This window comes from Triticum dicoccoides, chromosome 6A (assembly GCF_002162155.2).
Source record: "Triticum dicoccoides isolate Atlit2015 ecotype Zavitan chromosome 6A, WEW_v2.0, whole genome shotgun sequence".
Classification (NCBI taxonomy): Eukaryota; Viridiplantae; Streptophyta; class Magnoliopsida; order Poales; family Poaceae; genus Triticum; species Triticum dicoccoides.
Genome location: NC_041390.1, coordinates 81,844,238 through 81,859,330, shown reverse-complemented (window position 1 = coordinate 81,859,330; position 15,093 = coordinate 81,844,238). Strand labels below are relative to the sequence as shown.

Below are 15,093 nucleotides of genomic sequence, written 5' to 3'. Positions count from 1 at the left end.
TTCAGTAAATAAAGAATTAAGATCATAAGTTTCTTCAACAGGCGGTGAATTAAGACCATGTATTTCTTCAATAGGAGGTAAATTCTTAACGTCTTCAGCTTTAATACCTTTTTCTTTCATAAATTTATTTGCCTCTTGAATATCTTCGGGACTGAGAAATAGAACACCTCTCTTCTTCGGAGTTGGTTTAGGAATAGACTCAGTAATTGGAGCAGGAGTTGGCTCAGGAGCTGGCTCAGGAGGTGCCCAATTATTTTCATTTGTCAACATATTATTTAATAAAATTTCAGCTTCATCCGGTGTTCTTTCCCTGAAAAGAGAACCAGCACAACTATTCAGGTAATCTCTGGAAGCATCGGTTAGTCCATTATAAAAGATATCAAGTATTTCAGGTTTCTTAAGAGGATGATTAGGCAAAGCATTAAGTAACTTGAGAAGCCTCCCCCAAGCTTGTGGGAGACTCTCTTCTTCAATTTGCACGAAGTTGTATATTTCCCTCAAAGCAGCTTGTTTCTTATGAGCAGGGAAATATTTAGCAGAGAAGTAATAAATCATATCCTGGGGACTACGCACACAACCAGGATCAAGAGAATTAAACCATATCTTAGCATCACCCTTTAATGAGAACGGAAATATTTTGAGTATATACAGGTAACGCGATCTCTCATCATTAGTAAACAGGGCAGCTATATCATTTAACTTAGTAAGATGTGCCACAACAGTTTCAGATTCATAGCCATAAAATGGATCAGATTCAACCAAAGTAATTATATCAGGATCAACAGAGAATTCATAATCCTTATCTCTAAGTGATTCTTTGTTCCATTTAATTAATAACCTCTTAAGCTCATATCTATCTTTGCAAGCTAAAATAGCGGCAGAAGATTCCATATCAAAAAGATAGCCCTCGGGGATAACAGGCATATTTTCATCATCACTATCATCATCGTATTCAGATTCAATAATTTCTTTTTCTCTAGCCCTAGCAATTTGTTCATCAAGAAATTCACTAAGGGGCACAGTAGTATCAGGCATAGAAGCAGTTTCATCATAAGTATCATGCATAGCAGAAGTGGCATCATCAATAACATGCGACATATCAGAACGAATAGCAAAAGCAGGTGTAGGTGTCGCAAACTTACTCATAACAGAAGGTGAATCAAGTGCAGAGCTAGATGGCAGTTCCTTACCTCCCCTCGTAGTTGAGGGATAGATCTTGGTTTTTGGATCTCTCAAGTTCTTCATAGTGTCCAGCAGATATAAATCCCAAGTGACTCAAAGAATAGAGCTATGCTCCCCAGCAACGGCGCCAGAAATTGGTCTTGATAACCCACAAGTATAGAGGATCGCAACAACTTTCGAGGGTAGAATATTCAACCCAAATTTATTGATTCGACACAAGGGGAGCCAAAGAATATTCTCAAGTATTAGCAGCCGAGTTGTCAATTCAACCACACCTAGAAACTTAGTATCTGCAGCAAAGTGTTTAGTAGCAAAGTAATATGATAGTGGTGGTAGCGGCAACAAAAGTAAAGACAGCAAAAGTAATATTTTTGGTATTTTGTAGTGATTGTAACAGTAGCAGTGGGAAAGTAAAATAGCGTAAACCAGTATATGGAAAACTCGTAGGCACCGGATCAGTGATGGATAATTATGCCGGATGCGGTTCATCATGTAACAGTCATAACATAGGGTGACACAGAACTAGCTCCAATTCATCAATGTAATGTAGGCATGTATTCCGTATATAGTTATACGTGCTTATGGAAAAGAACTTGCATGACATCTTTTGTCCTACCCTCCCGTGGCAGCGGGGTCCTATTGGAAACTAAGGGATATTAAGGCCTCCTTTTAATAGAGAACCGGAACAAAGCATTAGCACATAGTGAATACATGAACTCCTCAAACTATGGTCATCACCGGGAGTGGTCCCGATTATTGTCACTTCGGGGTTGCCGGATTATAACACATAGTAGGTGACTATAGACTTGCAAGATAGGATCAAGAACTCACATATATTCATGAAAATATAATAGGTTTAGATCTGAAATCATGGCACTCGGGCCCTAGTGACAAGCATTAAGCATAGCAAAGTCATAGCAACATCAATCTCAGAACATAATGGATACTAGGGATCAAACCCTAACAAAACTAACTCGATTACATGATAAATCTCATCCAACCCATCACCGTCTAGCAAGCCTACGATGGAATTACTCACGCACGGCGGTGAGCATCATGAAATTGGTGATGGAGGATGGTTGATGATGACGACGGCGACGAATCCCCCTCTCCGGAGCCCCGAACGGACTCCAGATCAGCCCTCCCGAGAGGTTTTAGGGCTTGGCGGCGGCTCCGTATCATAAAACGCGATGATTTCTTCTCTCTTATTTTTTTTTCTCCGAAAGCAAATATATAGAGTTGGAGTTGGCGTCGGAGGGTTTCCAGGGGGCCCACAAGGTAGGGGCGCGCCCTAGGGGGGGCGCCCCCCACCCTCGTGAGAAGGATGTGGGCCCCCTGGTCTTCATCTTTGGCGAGGATTTTTATTGTTTTTTTCTAAGATGTTCCGTGGAGTTTCAGGTCGTTTCGAGAATATTTGTTTTCTGCACATAAAACAACACCATGGCAATTCTGCTGAGAACAGCGTCAGCCGGGTTAGTTCCATTCAAATCATACAAGTTAGAGTCCAAAACAAGGGCAAAAGTGTTTGGGAAAGTAGATACGACGGAGGCGTATCAGCCCTCCTCGCACGGCGATCTAGAGACACGACCCAGGCCCCACAGGAGACCCCCTCGTAAAAGGACTCGATCGCAACCGAAAGTAGCAACCGGAGATAGGATTCCGGCGCAGATCGCCGGAAGACATCGAAACCCTAGTTTTCACCTAGGGGAACATCAGTGCCGCCTAGCTATAAATGGAGAGGCTGTTAGAAGAAGGTCTCTCGTATTGGGCTGAGCCTTCAAGTTTTTTCCCTTTCTGCCAGGGACGCCTTTAGTTGGGCTCTTAAGATTAGCGGCCTCTGGGTTTTTATCTATTGGTGGGTCGGACCCAGTACTACTTGTTCCCCTCCATCGGCAGTAGTAATCAGAATTTTTTTTTGATCCTCATGTTCTGGAAACACCTGCCATTAGAGGCTCTTGCACTGGCAGAGGATCTTTGCATAAACAAGAGATGCTTGTTGCCTTGGACTGCAAAGTGGCCGTTGACACGATAAAAAAAGTGAGCTCTGCAAATTTTGGTATCATAGTTCAAGAGATTAGAGTTAGAGCTAGTAGTTTTTCTTCTTGCATGTTTAGTCATGAGTTTAGGACATTTAATGTGGAGACTCATAATCTTAGGAAGCATGTTTTATCTTCAGGGTATGGCCTTCATGTTTGGTTAGGCCAGCTGGCGATTTTGTCTTCGTCCCTGTAGACATTATGACGCAGTAGTAAAGCTTTGTGAGATCCTAAAAAAGTACTCTCCATCATGTCGACGAAGAAGCTCAACATATGTACTGTTCATCAGCCAAAAGTTGGAAGTGTGACGGTTTGATTCGTTGATGTTTGGATCTGGAGGTTGGTATGCATATTGTTGTTTGTAGAGAAACATTTGTGTAAATGTAAGGGCATTTCCAATACTGGCCCGTAAATTTGCTCCGGCATCTATCTACGGACAGAGGGCAATCTGCGGACACTAATGTCGAGGGCGACCATCCAACGCTATCATGTATATGTCCGTCAGTAAAGGACAATTTAAAATTCAAATAATGTCCGTTCCATGCGCTCGCCGCATCACAGCAGCCCCAGATCACATGCCCAACATCACCCAAAAAGAGGCAAGTATGATGTAGTTTTTACATGCCCGATCATACAAGAATAACAGTCCGGCAATCCGTGTAGAAAATTAGATTTTCTACCCTATCGGAGCGGCATTTTGAGCTTCCACGCTCAAGGTGTTATCGTCGCCACGTAGGCAGCCTCAGCTTCCTCCTCCTCTACCGCCTCCATCTCCTCCTTGTCCGCCGCCTCCAACTCATCTTTCTGCCGCTCCAGCATCTTGTAAGGGATGGCTTGCACGATTATTCTTGCGTGGGCATTCAAAGCATCCAAATTCAAGGTCAACATCTTGGCGTCCTCTGCACCGGCTGCTATATGCACCTTCTCTCTTTGAGCAACGCCTTCTCTTCGAGCATGAGTTTCTCGGTCGCCTCAATCAACAATTTTTATCTCTCCATCTTTTTCTCCTCCTTGCTGTCGGACCGCTTATGTATGCCTCCTTCTTCGACAAGATGTTCTTGAACTTCTCCGTCAACTTGGCAATCACACCTTCTCACTTTGCCCTCTCCTTCTCCCACTTCTTTCCCCGAAACCCTCTTCTAATCTTCTTCGACCTCCCGAAGCCCCTGGAGTCATACACAATGAGTGCTCCACGACGTCGGGTGGCTCGGCTACATGCGTGATGGGTGTTGTCTCCACCCCAGCCACGTGGCACCTAACAGTGGAACCCACCTGTCAGATTTTGCATCAAATAACTCTAATTTGTCAATCAGCTTTTTTTTAAAAACTTTCAGCACAATGATGATGGTTTTAAAAAAACAAAGGTGGTGGTTTTCTGAATTAGGGTCCTTAATTGTGATATTCTTTTTTGCAATTTACTCCTGTTTTACATGAGTTTAATTATCATTCTATGAAATCACAAAGCTTTTAATTACACGAGGCCAACAGAAACCAAAACCATGTCCGCAGCTCCACCCAGCCAATAAACAGTTAAACTCATCAAGGTTGCATGGTCAAAAAGACAAGAAACTGAAGACAAAAACAGTTAAACTCAAGAGAATCTAGAAGTTGAAATAGCCTCGGTTAAATTTTAGAGAATCTAGAAGCTGTTCCTACATATACAACCAACGCCTTTCTCTCTGTTTCTACCATGCCAACTCAACTTGGCACATACTCTTTACTCATACACCTTGATCTACAAATCAGACTAAGCATCCCCCACGAATTATATTACATCTGCTACAAGTCAGGGATCACCAGCGTTTCACAACCACATCCATTTCCGAGGTCAACAACCAGAACACCTATATTGACCCCCAGCAGCGACTTTGTGATGATACATCAATGGCAAATCTCAACCTATAATACATCAGTGTGTGCCTGCATCAATGGAGCCTCCCATTGGTCATCGGCTGCTATGCCCATTTGCTTCGCATCTCACCGAAGGGGAGTGAGGTGAACTCCCACCATTCACCATTATTTGGGGCTTCGCTTTCGCCGTTACGAGGGCCTGGTTACCTTCAGGAGAACTCACATCGTTCACCATTATTTGGGGCTCGCCTCCCTTGGACGTGGCGTCAGCCTTCTTTAGCGGGGACTGATTATCTTCCTCAGCAGTAGCATTCACTCTCTGTGCTTTAAGATCTGCAAGTTTCACAGCCGTCTTGTCCAAGTCTTCGCCCGCCAACACTTCTAAGCGCCTGAGAGCTGGTGAATCCCCATCACAGTACCTATGCCACATGCTTCGGTATGCAGATTCCAGGCCACGTGTGAAACTCTCTCCGTCACAGACTGGTGATTTTATCATCAGTTCCCGGAGGCTCTTCCTCAGTTCTTCTAAGGCACTCACATCTGATGCCAACTCCAATGCTAAGCTAACATATTCATCCTCCGTTTTGGCAACCAGCCTCCCCAACCCTGCAACAAATAATTCTCAGTCAGACAATTCCCTATGTTTATATAACAACAATATACAGGTCCCCTTTTTTAGGTTCCATAATAACAGATATAAGTCACACAGAAACTAGACGGTGGAAAAATAAATAACTAGGCAGGAGAAAAATAAATAAAAATTCATGTCCACCTATTGTTAGAACGTACCAACTTTAGTGAGTAGGCTAACACCAACATTATGAGCATGAACTGAACCAGCCATTGTAACACATGGAACCCCCATGTAAAGAGATTCACATGTAGTGGTAGTCCCAGCATATGGAAACGTATCTAGGCTGCAAAAACACAAATGGAAGTTCAATCAGCTTCAGAGGAACACCGCTAATGAAGAACACATTTTCTGAATATTCACACGAAAATAGTAAGGAATTGCCAGTGATCAATGTAGGATAATGATATTTATTGGCATGGATCTAAAGATTATATATAAACGCACACCCTGACAAACATGTAAGACTTGACATAGAAGATCCTATATGTGAGTATATGGCACAACTATATTACAAGTGAAACAACTTCTCACCTGATGTCCATTAAGGAATATGCTTGCATGTGGTCATGGTTGAGATGGATGAGTGGTAGTAAATCAACTCGTAGTGACTCCAAACCCAACTCCTCAAGTGTCGATAAAAATTTCTGTCTTATACTGTCACAGCAGAATGGCTTGCACTTAACCACAAGCCGTGAGTTAGGGACTGCACATAATATTCTGGCCCAAACTTGCATAACTTTCGGTGTGATCTGCCAAAAATAACTTTATGAACAGAGTGATTCAATAGAGATAAAATAAAGCGTTCAAATCTGTTATGCACCTTTGCTAGATTGTTAAAACTACCAAACGTGACGAAACCATTTGAAATTGCTGGTGTGGGACAAACCGGCCCAGCTTCTGGAGAAGGAGTGTAACAAAGAAAACTTTCAGGAAGGCGCACCAACTCTTCAACATGCCTGCAGAGAGTCAGTACTATGAGGTTCTAGACGCATAGGGAGAAACTGCATGACAGAATAACTACATGAAAAGCATCCAGCATACCTTTGGTTTGTATTAGGAGAATCAGCCAATGAATCTGTTATTCTGTAGTCAATTGCTGGTAAACCTGTCGTATTAGGGTAACCAATCCATGTAACCTGTAAGGAAATACATACCCAAGTTAGAAAGGCCCTTCTCAGCAAAACAGTCAGATAGCAATTGACTCATTGATCGAACTACTTGGAATGATTTGAGTGGATAGGGATGGAAGGGGACAATTAGAAGCTCCCAGAACATAATAATAGGCATAAAACTGCTCATATGCAAGCTGTTCTGAAAATAAAGTCAAGTCGTTGAAATGCCACGTGGAACACATACCTGAATAGGAGCAGGGCGGCACGCCATTGTTCCTAGTTTATTATTTGCTGTATGACCAGTAAGTTCCACAAGTATATCCACTTTATCCTCTCTGACCAAGGTAGCAACCTTCTTTTCATCAATACCATATATATCTCTCCAGACCCCGCCCTTTTTTAACACCTTATCCTTGAATCGAAGGGTCTTGGCATCTGCCTAGAGAATCATCAATAATAAAAAATATGATCAGAAAAAAGAGCAAAGTGTGTGAACAGAAGGATAATGATGAAATAACCCCAGATCCACCTTGATAGCTTCACATTGCAGTTACTTATTTTCTAGTCTGGATGTCTCGTGTTACCAAACTAATTTTGATAGATAATCTCTAGGCTGTTGGACACTGGATTAATGTTTTTATTTAGTTAAAGGGGTAGCAAGTCAGCCAAAATAAGTTGATTGTCACTGTGTGCCCAAATCCAGAATAGCTAGCAAGGAACAAATTGTCTATACCTTCACAACACCAGAATAGACGACCACCTTGCAATTTGTGTAATCATGGTGTGTAAGGGGGGCTTCAACGAAGTAAGACACGGAGTGAGTAAAAAAATCAGGAGACACATAACCAATGACCAGTGGACGATCAGCGACTCTTATGTTATCCCAACTAGTATACTGTGCATACAATTTCATAAAGCGCTTTCCCCATTCCCTGCAAAAATTGAGTTAATACTGGATAGTAGTAGTGCCATATCAAAATACATGATCATGGTAACATAGAAATGGCACTTTCATTGCAAACAGTGCATAAACTGACCTGTGAGCATCATAAAGCCTGTCATCTGAGCCCTCGTCAATATAGTTCATGGCAAGCAAACGGTTCTGCAAAGAGTTGTTCTGTTAGTTGACCATGTAAGGAGAGAATGTAAGCTATACAGTTTCATGTAGCGACATACAAGAGTACGGAAGATAGTTTAAATAACAAGCTTGAGGCCTCACAAAGTACCTGACCGGCATTTCGTGAATCAGGATCAATTTGCAGGCATCTTTCATATGCCTGTACAGATAACGTAATACTTCCAGCATCTCTGTAAAGAACACCTATGACAGGTAGTGGTGAACTGTCAGTCACTTCGCAAACGCCTAATCAATGTTAAATGGAATATTCAAAGAAAATAATTTTTGCAAAGCTTCCATACTTGTACTCCCTCCGTTTCTTTTTAGTCCGCATATAAGATTTGGTCAAAGTCAAGCTTTGTAGAGTTTGACTAACTTTATATTAAAAAATATAAACATTCACAATATGAAATCAATATTATCAGATGCACCATGAAACATATTTTCATACTATATAGTTTTAGTATTGTAGATGTTCATATTTTTTTATATAAATTTGGTCAAACTTTGTGTAGTTTGACTTTGACCAAATCTTATATGCGGAGTAAAAAGAAACGGAGGGAGTACCCATTGCTCGTGGACAAGTAGGAGGTACACACATTGGGGAATATCGAGGAATTTTGCTTTCCAAAACAAATTAAAATAAATCCTGATATTCCTTGACACTTTGGAAGGCCACAGAAGTCCAATGAAATCGACAAAACTAGCAAACCCCTAATGGCCACCCTGTCCCCTGTTTACTACTACCTCCGTTCCGAATTATAAGATGTTTTGGGTATTTCAATATGGACTAGATACGTACTGAAATGAGTGAAAAAACAAACTAAAACGCGTCTATATACACATCCGATTCAGGAAAAAGTTAGAACCTCTTATAAAAGTGAACAGAGGGAATGCTATTTTATAGCTGATGACTGTTCAATGCTACTCATTTGTGCACCGTCCATCATTCAATACTGGCCCGTATGGTGTTTGTTTTTATCTAAATACATGCATACTCATGCATCAATGTACCCTCATCGTGTATGGTACAACTATAAAAGATGATTGGTGGTCACAGAGCCGTCATGGATTCTTAGTTGGAACATGTTTCAAATGACATGCTAGTATTAAGTATCTAAAGTGACAGAGGTTGATTGCTCATTACCTAAGTTATTGTATGCTTCAGCATAAGTGGGATTTGCAAGTATGGCCTTCTCAATCATGCTTGCAGCAGCATCCATCTTGCCCTAAATATGAAAAATGTATCTCAGTAAGCTAAAAATGCAATGTAACCAGTCAACCACAGTAAGAATGTAAGAAATCAATAATGATAGAGGATCATACCTGAACTGTATAGACAACTCCAAGGTTATTCAATGACTGGGAGAAATTTGGCTTAATTGACAAGGCCATCTACAAAAAGAAGGAAACAGGCAATAAGTAAACACGACTCTAATAAACATGAAAAGAATTGCATACACTCACTTGATAACATTCAACAGCTTTGTCGAGATTATCCCTATCCTTGTATATTACTCCCAGGTTGTTGCATGCCTCCGCACAGCGAGGGTTGAAGTGCAGAGCAAGTTCATAAAAAACAATAGCCTTCATGAAAATCACAAGTAGATTAAGTCAGCCAAAAGTGAATGCTAATAGTAGAACCAAATTTATGGAATTTTCATGTAACTCACCATCTCAAAATTCAACATTTCACCATATGCAACACCAAGATTATACATTGCATCAGCATAGTGCCAATTATAGAACAGAGCTTTCTTGTAATATGCCACACCTTGATTGATGTCACCTTCAATTTTAACCTGAGCATCTCCGATGTTTAAAATGATAATTAATAAAAAAATAGTTGTGCCTTAATCAAACACAAACAGTTGCCTTTAACCAGACACAAAAGGTGTCGGTACTATCTTTTCCTACTTAATAAAAAAGATGTAAGGTTCTGTCGTCCACCTCGTCCTTCATCCATCATTCCCCATTCCCTCTTGTCTTTTATTGATTTACCAAATAAAATTATGTTTTCTTTGGCAAGACAATAAGTTCTTACTAAGTGATTACCAAATAAAATCCTAAAAGTTATTTAGGTAGGTAAATCATGGGCATGATTTGTTAAACAATTATTTAGATCATCACAATAATATGGAACGTAATCATGGGCTAGCAGGAAGGTAATCATGGGCATGAATTGATAAACAATTATTTAGATAATCACATTAACATGGAAGGTAATCATGGGCTAACATATTAAAGAATATTTACACTCGTTGCAACGCACGGGCAATTATGTAGTAGACAACTAAAGGTATACAAAAGAGAATGCAATTGCAGTTGAGCTTCTGTATAGCATGGAGTAAACAATGGAATATGAGTATGATCCTCTTTGAAGGCCATGTTACAGTCGGTAAAAGAACAAAATGAAAATTGATGGTAATCGGTAGAATTTACACAACAGTAGAAGTGGACAAGTCCGCACCTTTGTACCCAAGTCGGTTAGTGCTATTGCCATGTTATTCTTAGCAATCTCAAAGTTGGGGGAAATAGTCAAGCACCTGGGGTACAGGAAAGTCATGCCACGAGTGAACTTCACGTTCTTGTTGTAGATTATTTTATGAATATCGGCACAATTCATATAAAAATAATGGCAAATTTACCTGTCGTAGCAGGCAATTGCTGCGTCTAGCTCTCCCCGATTCTTGTAAATAACCCCCATATTGCAATAAGCTTCAGCATACAATGGTCTCTCCAATGCAGCTTTTTCATAACAAGTAAGAGCTACGTCAAACTGCATCATCTCTGAATAAACCACCCCAAGGTTGTAATAAGCAGGCTGCATAAATCAGGTGTATACATTAGCACAATGCTAAATTGACAGACAAAAATAATAACGGTTAGAGTTGATGATTGTACCGCATAGTGGCTATCCACTTCAAGAGCTTCACAATATTTTTGAATCCCATCTTCTGTATTGCCTGCAAGCTTCAAGCTAGTTCCAAGATCGGTCAAAACTATAGCAAGAAATTCCGCAGCAGCTTTATAGGAAGGATCCGCACTTCGAGCTTTTTGATATGCCTGTTCCAGATTGTTTTCTCCATTATTAGAACATAAAATTTGTACAGCACAGTAGCTACAGTAAAAAACAACAAAAACTTAAAAACATTGTGTGCAGGCCCTACTAACGGTTTTGGACAGTATGATGTTTAACCTAACGAACTAAGATTGGTTAGGATTTCTTGTACTCACACTAAAAGTAAGGGGTTGGTGTTCTCTAAGGGAGAAATAGTATGCATAGACATTCCAAGCAGAATCCTGCTTTCTTTTACTGCAGTTGTCATCTGCCCTGATTTAGCAAACACTTATGTGCTTTCTACCCACAGATCAGCTACACTGTTAAACAGTAATTCCGGCACACAAGAGATTATACACAGGACACACTGATGGCTAGGTTAATTTGGACAAACTTAGCGTAAAACGGAAGTTCATAAAGAGCCCTTTAAGGCCCAGTTCTTTTGCCAGAATCTGGAAATTCTCCCAGAATCCGACCTCTACCCAGCTTCTCCCAGAATCTTTGAGCCCCATTTGTTTTACAATCCTATCTAATTAGACCCTAACTAGATAGGATTGTAAAACAAACGAGGCTCAAAGATTCTGGGAGAAGCTGAGTAGGGGTCGGATTCTGGAAAAATCCCAAGATTATGGCAAAAGAACTGGGCCTAAATTAGCTTTTAGATCTAACTTGTATTCTGCAAAACAAAAACAAAAAACTATATTTCAGGAAACATACTAATGCCAGATCATCCATTCAGGTCAACATGGAGGGATATATCAGATTCGAGGCACATACTCAATCAAAGATTTCCAGTGTTTAGCTGTTCACAACAATAACAACAACAATGCTATGAAAAAACAAAGTCTGCTTTTTCTGAGACACAGCTCACAAGAACCAGCAAGCCAGCAGATAGATGAGAGAATGTTGCTCCATACCTCTGCGGCCTCAACTAGGTGACCCTCGTCTTTGTATATCATCCCACAATGCGTGAGAGCACACGCATTCTTGGGATCGACCTTGACAGCCTCGGTGAAGCAATCCAAGGCCTGCCTTGGCAGGCTCTGGGCCTGGAGGCAGATCCCTTTTCCGATAAGGGCCTCCACATTGGTTCCATCCTTGTCAAGAACGGTACTGTACAACTGGAGAGCATCAGCAAATTTGTTGCGTGACCGGAGGATGTTGGCATACCGAAGGGCGTCCGTCCCTTCAGGCAGCTGCTGCTTCGCAGGGGGGGCAGCAGCCCCATTGCAGTCAGGAACGGCGCCGTTGCTCTCCTTCCCTTGGAGGGGCTCCATCCCTGGCTGCATGAAAGAGAGAGGGAGAGTCTCCTCGTCTCTTCCTTCCTCTGTGAAAGATTGCAGACATGAATTGAGTAGGGTTTAGTAGAATTCCGGTTGCATATACCGGCGTACGGAAAACGCATCGAGAAAAGGGAGAAAAGAATCTGGAGCGGAATGCGCGTGAAGACTAAAAAAAGACCCGGCTTTGGACTAACTCTGAATTGCGCAGTAAAAGTGGCGGCTTCTTTGCAAGACGGCTTGCAAGAAACCCGGATGGGAAAGGAGGACAAGAAATCAAATTCCAACCCAGCCAGCGGAAGACGCCCCAGGAATCCTCCAATAATAGGTAAAGACGGGAGGAAATCGCAGGAAAATAGGGCGTGCCAGGTAAAAGAGTCCAACAGAAGCAGAGCAAGCAGGGAAGCGCGCTCGCTCGCTCGCCTTGTCGAGAAAGAGAGAACCCTAGGTCGCGGCGGGGAAGGAGGGGGGAGGGGGAGGGGGAGGGGCTCACATTGGAGGGCGGCGCGGGGCACCGGAGCGTGGAGGCGCGAGATCATGGCGCGGCGGGAGGGTCCCGCGTCCCCGCCGCGGCCACCGGGAGGCGGAGCGGTGATCGCCGCCGCGGCGAGGGATCCGAGGGCGGCGGCGGCGAGGGTTTCGGCGCGGTGGAGGAGGAAGGAGAGGGGAACGTAGCAGCAGTGGTATTTTGGTGCCTCCCCCCTCTCTCTCTCTCTCTCCCCCCCTTTTGTCTTCTTTTTTTCCCCTTGGCTTTTACGCTTTCATCGTGCGTGCGCTCGCTTTGAGCTTCAACCAGGCCCTTTTGTACTATCCAGTGCTGCAACCGGGCCGGGCCGGGACGGGTGTGCTTTTCTCGACTGCGGCTTCCTTTTCCTGCGAGCGGGGATGAGCGGCGACGCCCCGTCTCGGTCCGAGCGAACCGAAAACACGGTCCAACGCACCGATGTAGATGAACGGATGTTTTTTTGTCCATTGCGATTCAGAGCGATGCCCCGCCCATGTCCTCCTCCGTCCCGTCTGTTGGTGGCACAACGACGATTATTCTCCACTTACCCCTCCTTACTCGTTCCCTCGCCCTCGCCGCCGCCACCAAGCTCCGGCCGCGACGACGCCTAGGCACAGCCGTCGCATCCACCAACCTATTCACCGCCGCCGCGTCCACCGAAGCCGGCATATGTGTCTGCTCACCATCGTCGTCGTAGCAAGAAAAGGGACGCATGTCAAGGGTCGTCGACACCGCCCTCACCTCCACGGGCACCACCGGAGGGCGTAGACGTCGACTGGCATGCTACCCTTGACCAATCGCGGCTCTACCACGCCCAACTCCATTGTCGCGGGAAATGTGTTCGGCCCTTTGCCCACAAGGTACCATGGCCGATAGTGATGATGAGTTTTTTTCCAACAACATCATATGTTCATCGGATGATTCATCGCCGGAAGATGAGGACTTTATGGTTGCTACTATGGTTGTTAATGAGCACATTTCTAGGATGCGGTCAATGTTTAGGTGGTCAATCCAGGGCCATGCTCTGGCGTTGAATCGTAATAGAGAGAGTGGTCATTGCCTACTCTATAGCTATTATTTTCATTGCAAGTCTCCGCTCTACAATGCCAAGCTTTTTCGGCGACGCTTCTGGATGGCTAGGCATATGTTCAACCGTATTCAAGAGGGAGTGATGGGGTATGATGATTACTTTAGATGCAAGAATAATGCCCTCGGAAGGGTTGGCTTCGTCTCTTATCAAAAATGCACTTCAGCTATCCGAATGATTGCATAAGAAATTTGCGGTGATCTTGTGGATGAGTATGTTCACATGAATGAGTCCTCATACCTTGTATCATTTGTATAGGGTGTGCAAAGTCATGGTTGCAGTGTTTGGCTCGGAGTACTTGAGAGAACCAAATGTGGCGGAAACAGCCCGGTAGTTAGCGATCAATGAATCTAGCGGCTTTCTAGAAATGCTTGGTAGCATAGGTTGTATGCACTAGAAGTGGAAGAACTATCCATTTGCTTGGCGAGGGCGGTATAAGGGGCATGTTAAAACTTGTACAGTCATACTTGAAGTTGTGGCATCACAAGACCTCTGAATTTGGCACTCTTTCTTCGGCATGGCAGGTTCTTACAATGGCATCACATACAATGCAGAAGGCAATTGACCATAGGTCAACTTGAGATCAATGGCCGCCACTACAATAAGGGATACTACTTAGTCGATGGTATCTATTCTCAGTGGTCAACTCTTGTGAAGACAATCGCCAGACCGGTAGGAGAGAAGCGAGCTAGGTTTGCCCAAGCACAAAAGAGTGCTAGGAAGGACGTGGAGCATGCTTTCGATGTGCTCCAATCTCGATGGGCTATTGTTCGACACCCTGTCAGAACATGGAGCCAACGGAAGATGTGGACTGTGATGACTGCTTGTGTGATCATGCACAATATGATCGTAGAGGATGAGCGTGATGACATCATCTTCGACCAAGGGTTTGATTTCCAGGGTGAAAATATTGAGTCTGGACATGGATCGGCTACGTTCGCACAGTTCATCCAATTCCATTATGAAATGCGTGATTGAAAAACTTATATTCAACTTCAAATGATTGGGTTGAGCATGTGTAGACTCACATATAGCAACCAATAGATATATTGGATGTTTCTTTGTATTTGTGACAATTTTAAATCATTGGTTTGTAAACCATGAGATTTTCATTTGGTTGAAACTATTTATTGTAATATAATAATAATAATTGAAATTTTATTTGTATCCATATGCATAGAATGTAAAATGTTGAAATTTGGACAAATATTGGTCGGGCAAACAAAAT

The 15,093-nt window shown here is 42.9% G+C and overlaps 1 protein-coding gene across 1 annotated transcript; it reads right to left on the bottom strand.

Moving 5' to 3' along the window:
• Positions 1–4,820: 4,820 nt before the first annotated feature.
• On the bottom strand, positions 4,821–12,979 carry LOC119315132 (probable UDP-N-acetylglucosamine--peptide N-acetylglucosaminyltransferase SPINDLY). Its single transcript, XM_037589808.1, has 18 exons — positions 12,767–12,979; positions 11,911–12,320; positions 10,837–10,998; positions 10,581–10,756; positions 10,403–10,478; positions 9,606–9,734; positions 9,400–9,519; positions 9,259–9,327; positions 9,080–9,161; positions 8,042–8,136; positions 7,853–7,917; positions 7,549–7,747; positions 7,060–7,254; positions 6,745–6,839; positions 6,524–6,659; positions 6,235–6,452; positions 5,859–5,986; positions 4,821–5,675 (listed from the first exon to the last, which is right to left on the bottom strand). Exons 2-18 carry the CDS (start codon positions 12,280–12,282, stop codon positions 5,164–5,166), a joined length of 2,829 nt encoding a protein of 942 aa, XP_037445705.1. The 5' UTR covers positions 12,283–12,320; positions 12,767–12,979; the 3' UTR covers positions 4,821–5,163.
• Between the last annotated feature and the right edge of the window lie 2,114 nt (positions 12,980–15,093).

Bases quoted from the DNA above. Each gene is read 5' to 3' on its own strand.
- LOC119315132 (XM_037589808.1), bottom strand. From the start codon at position 12,282: ATGCAGCCAGGGATGGAGCCCCTCCAAGGGAAGGAGAGCAACGGCGCC. The intron at 10,999-11,910 runs GTATGGAGCAAC...AATCTGGAACAG, and splicing joins ACCTAGTTGAGGCCGCAGAG to GCATATCAAAAAGCTCGAAG. The intron at 9,328-9,399 runs GTGAGTGTATGC...TTCTTTTTGTAG, and splicing joins AAGCTGTTGAATGTTATCAA to ATGGCCTTGTCAATTAAGCC.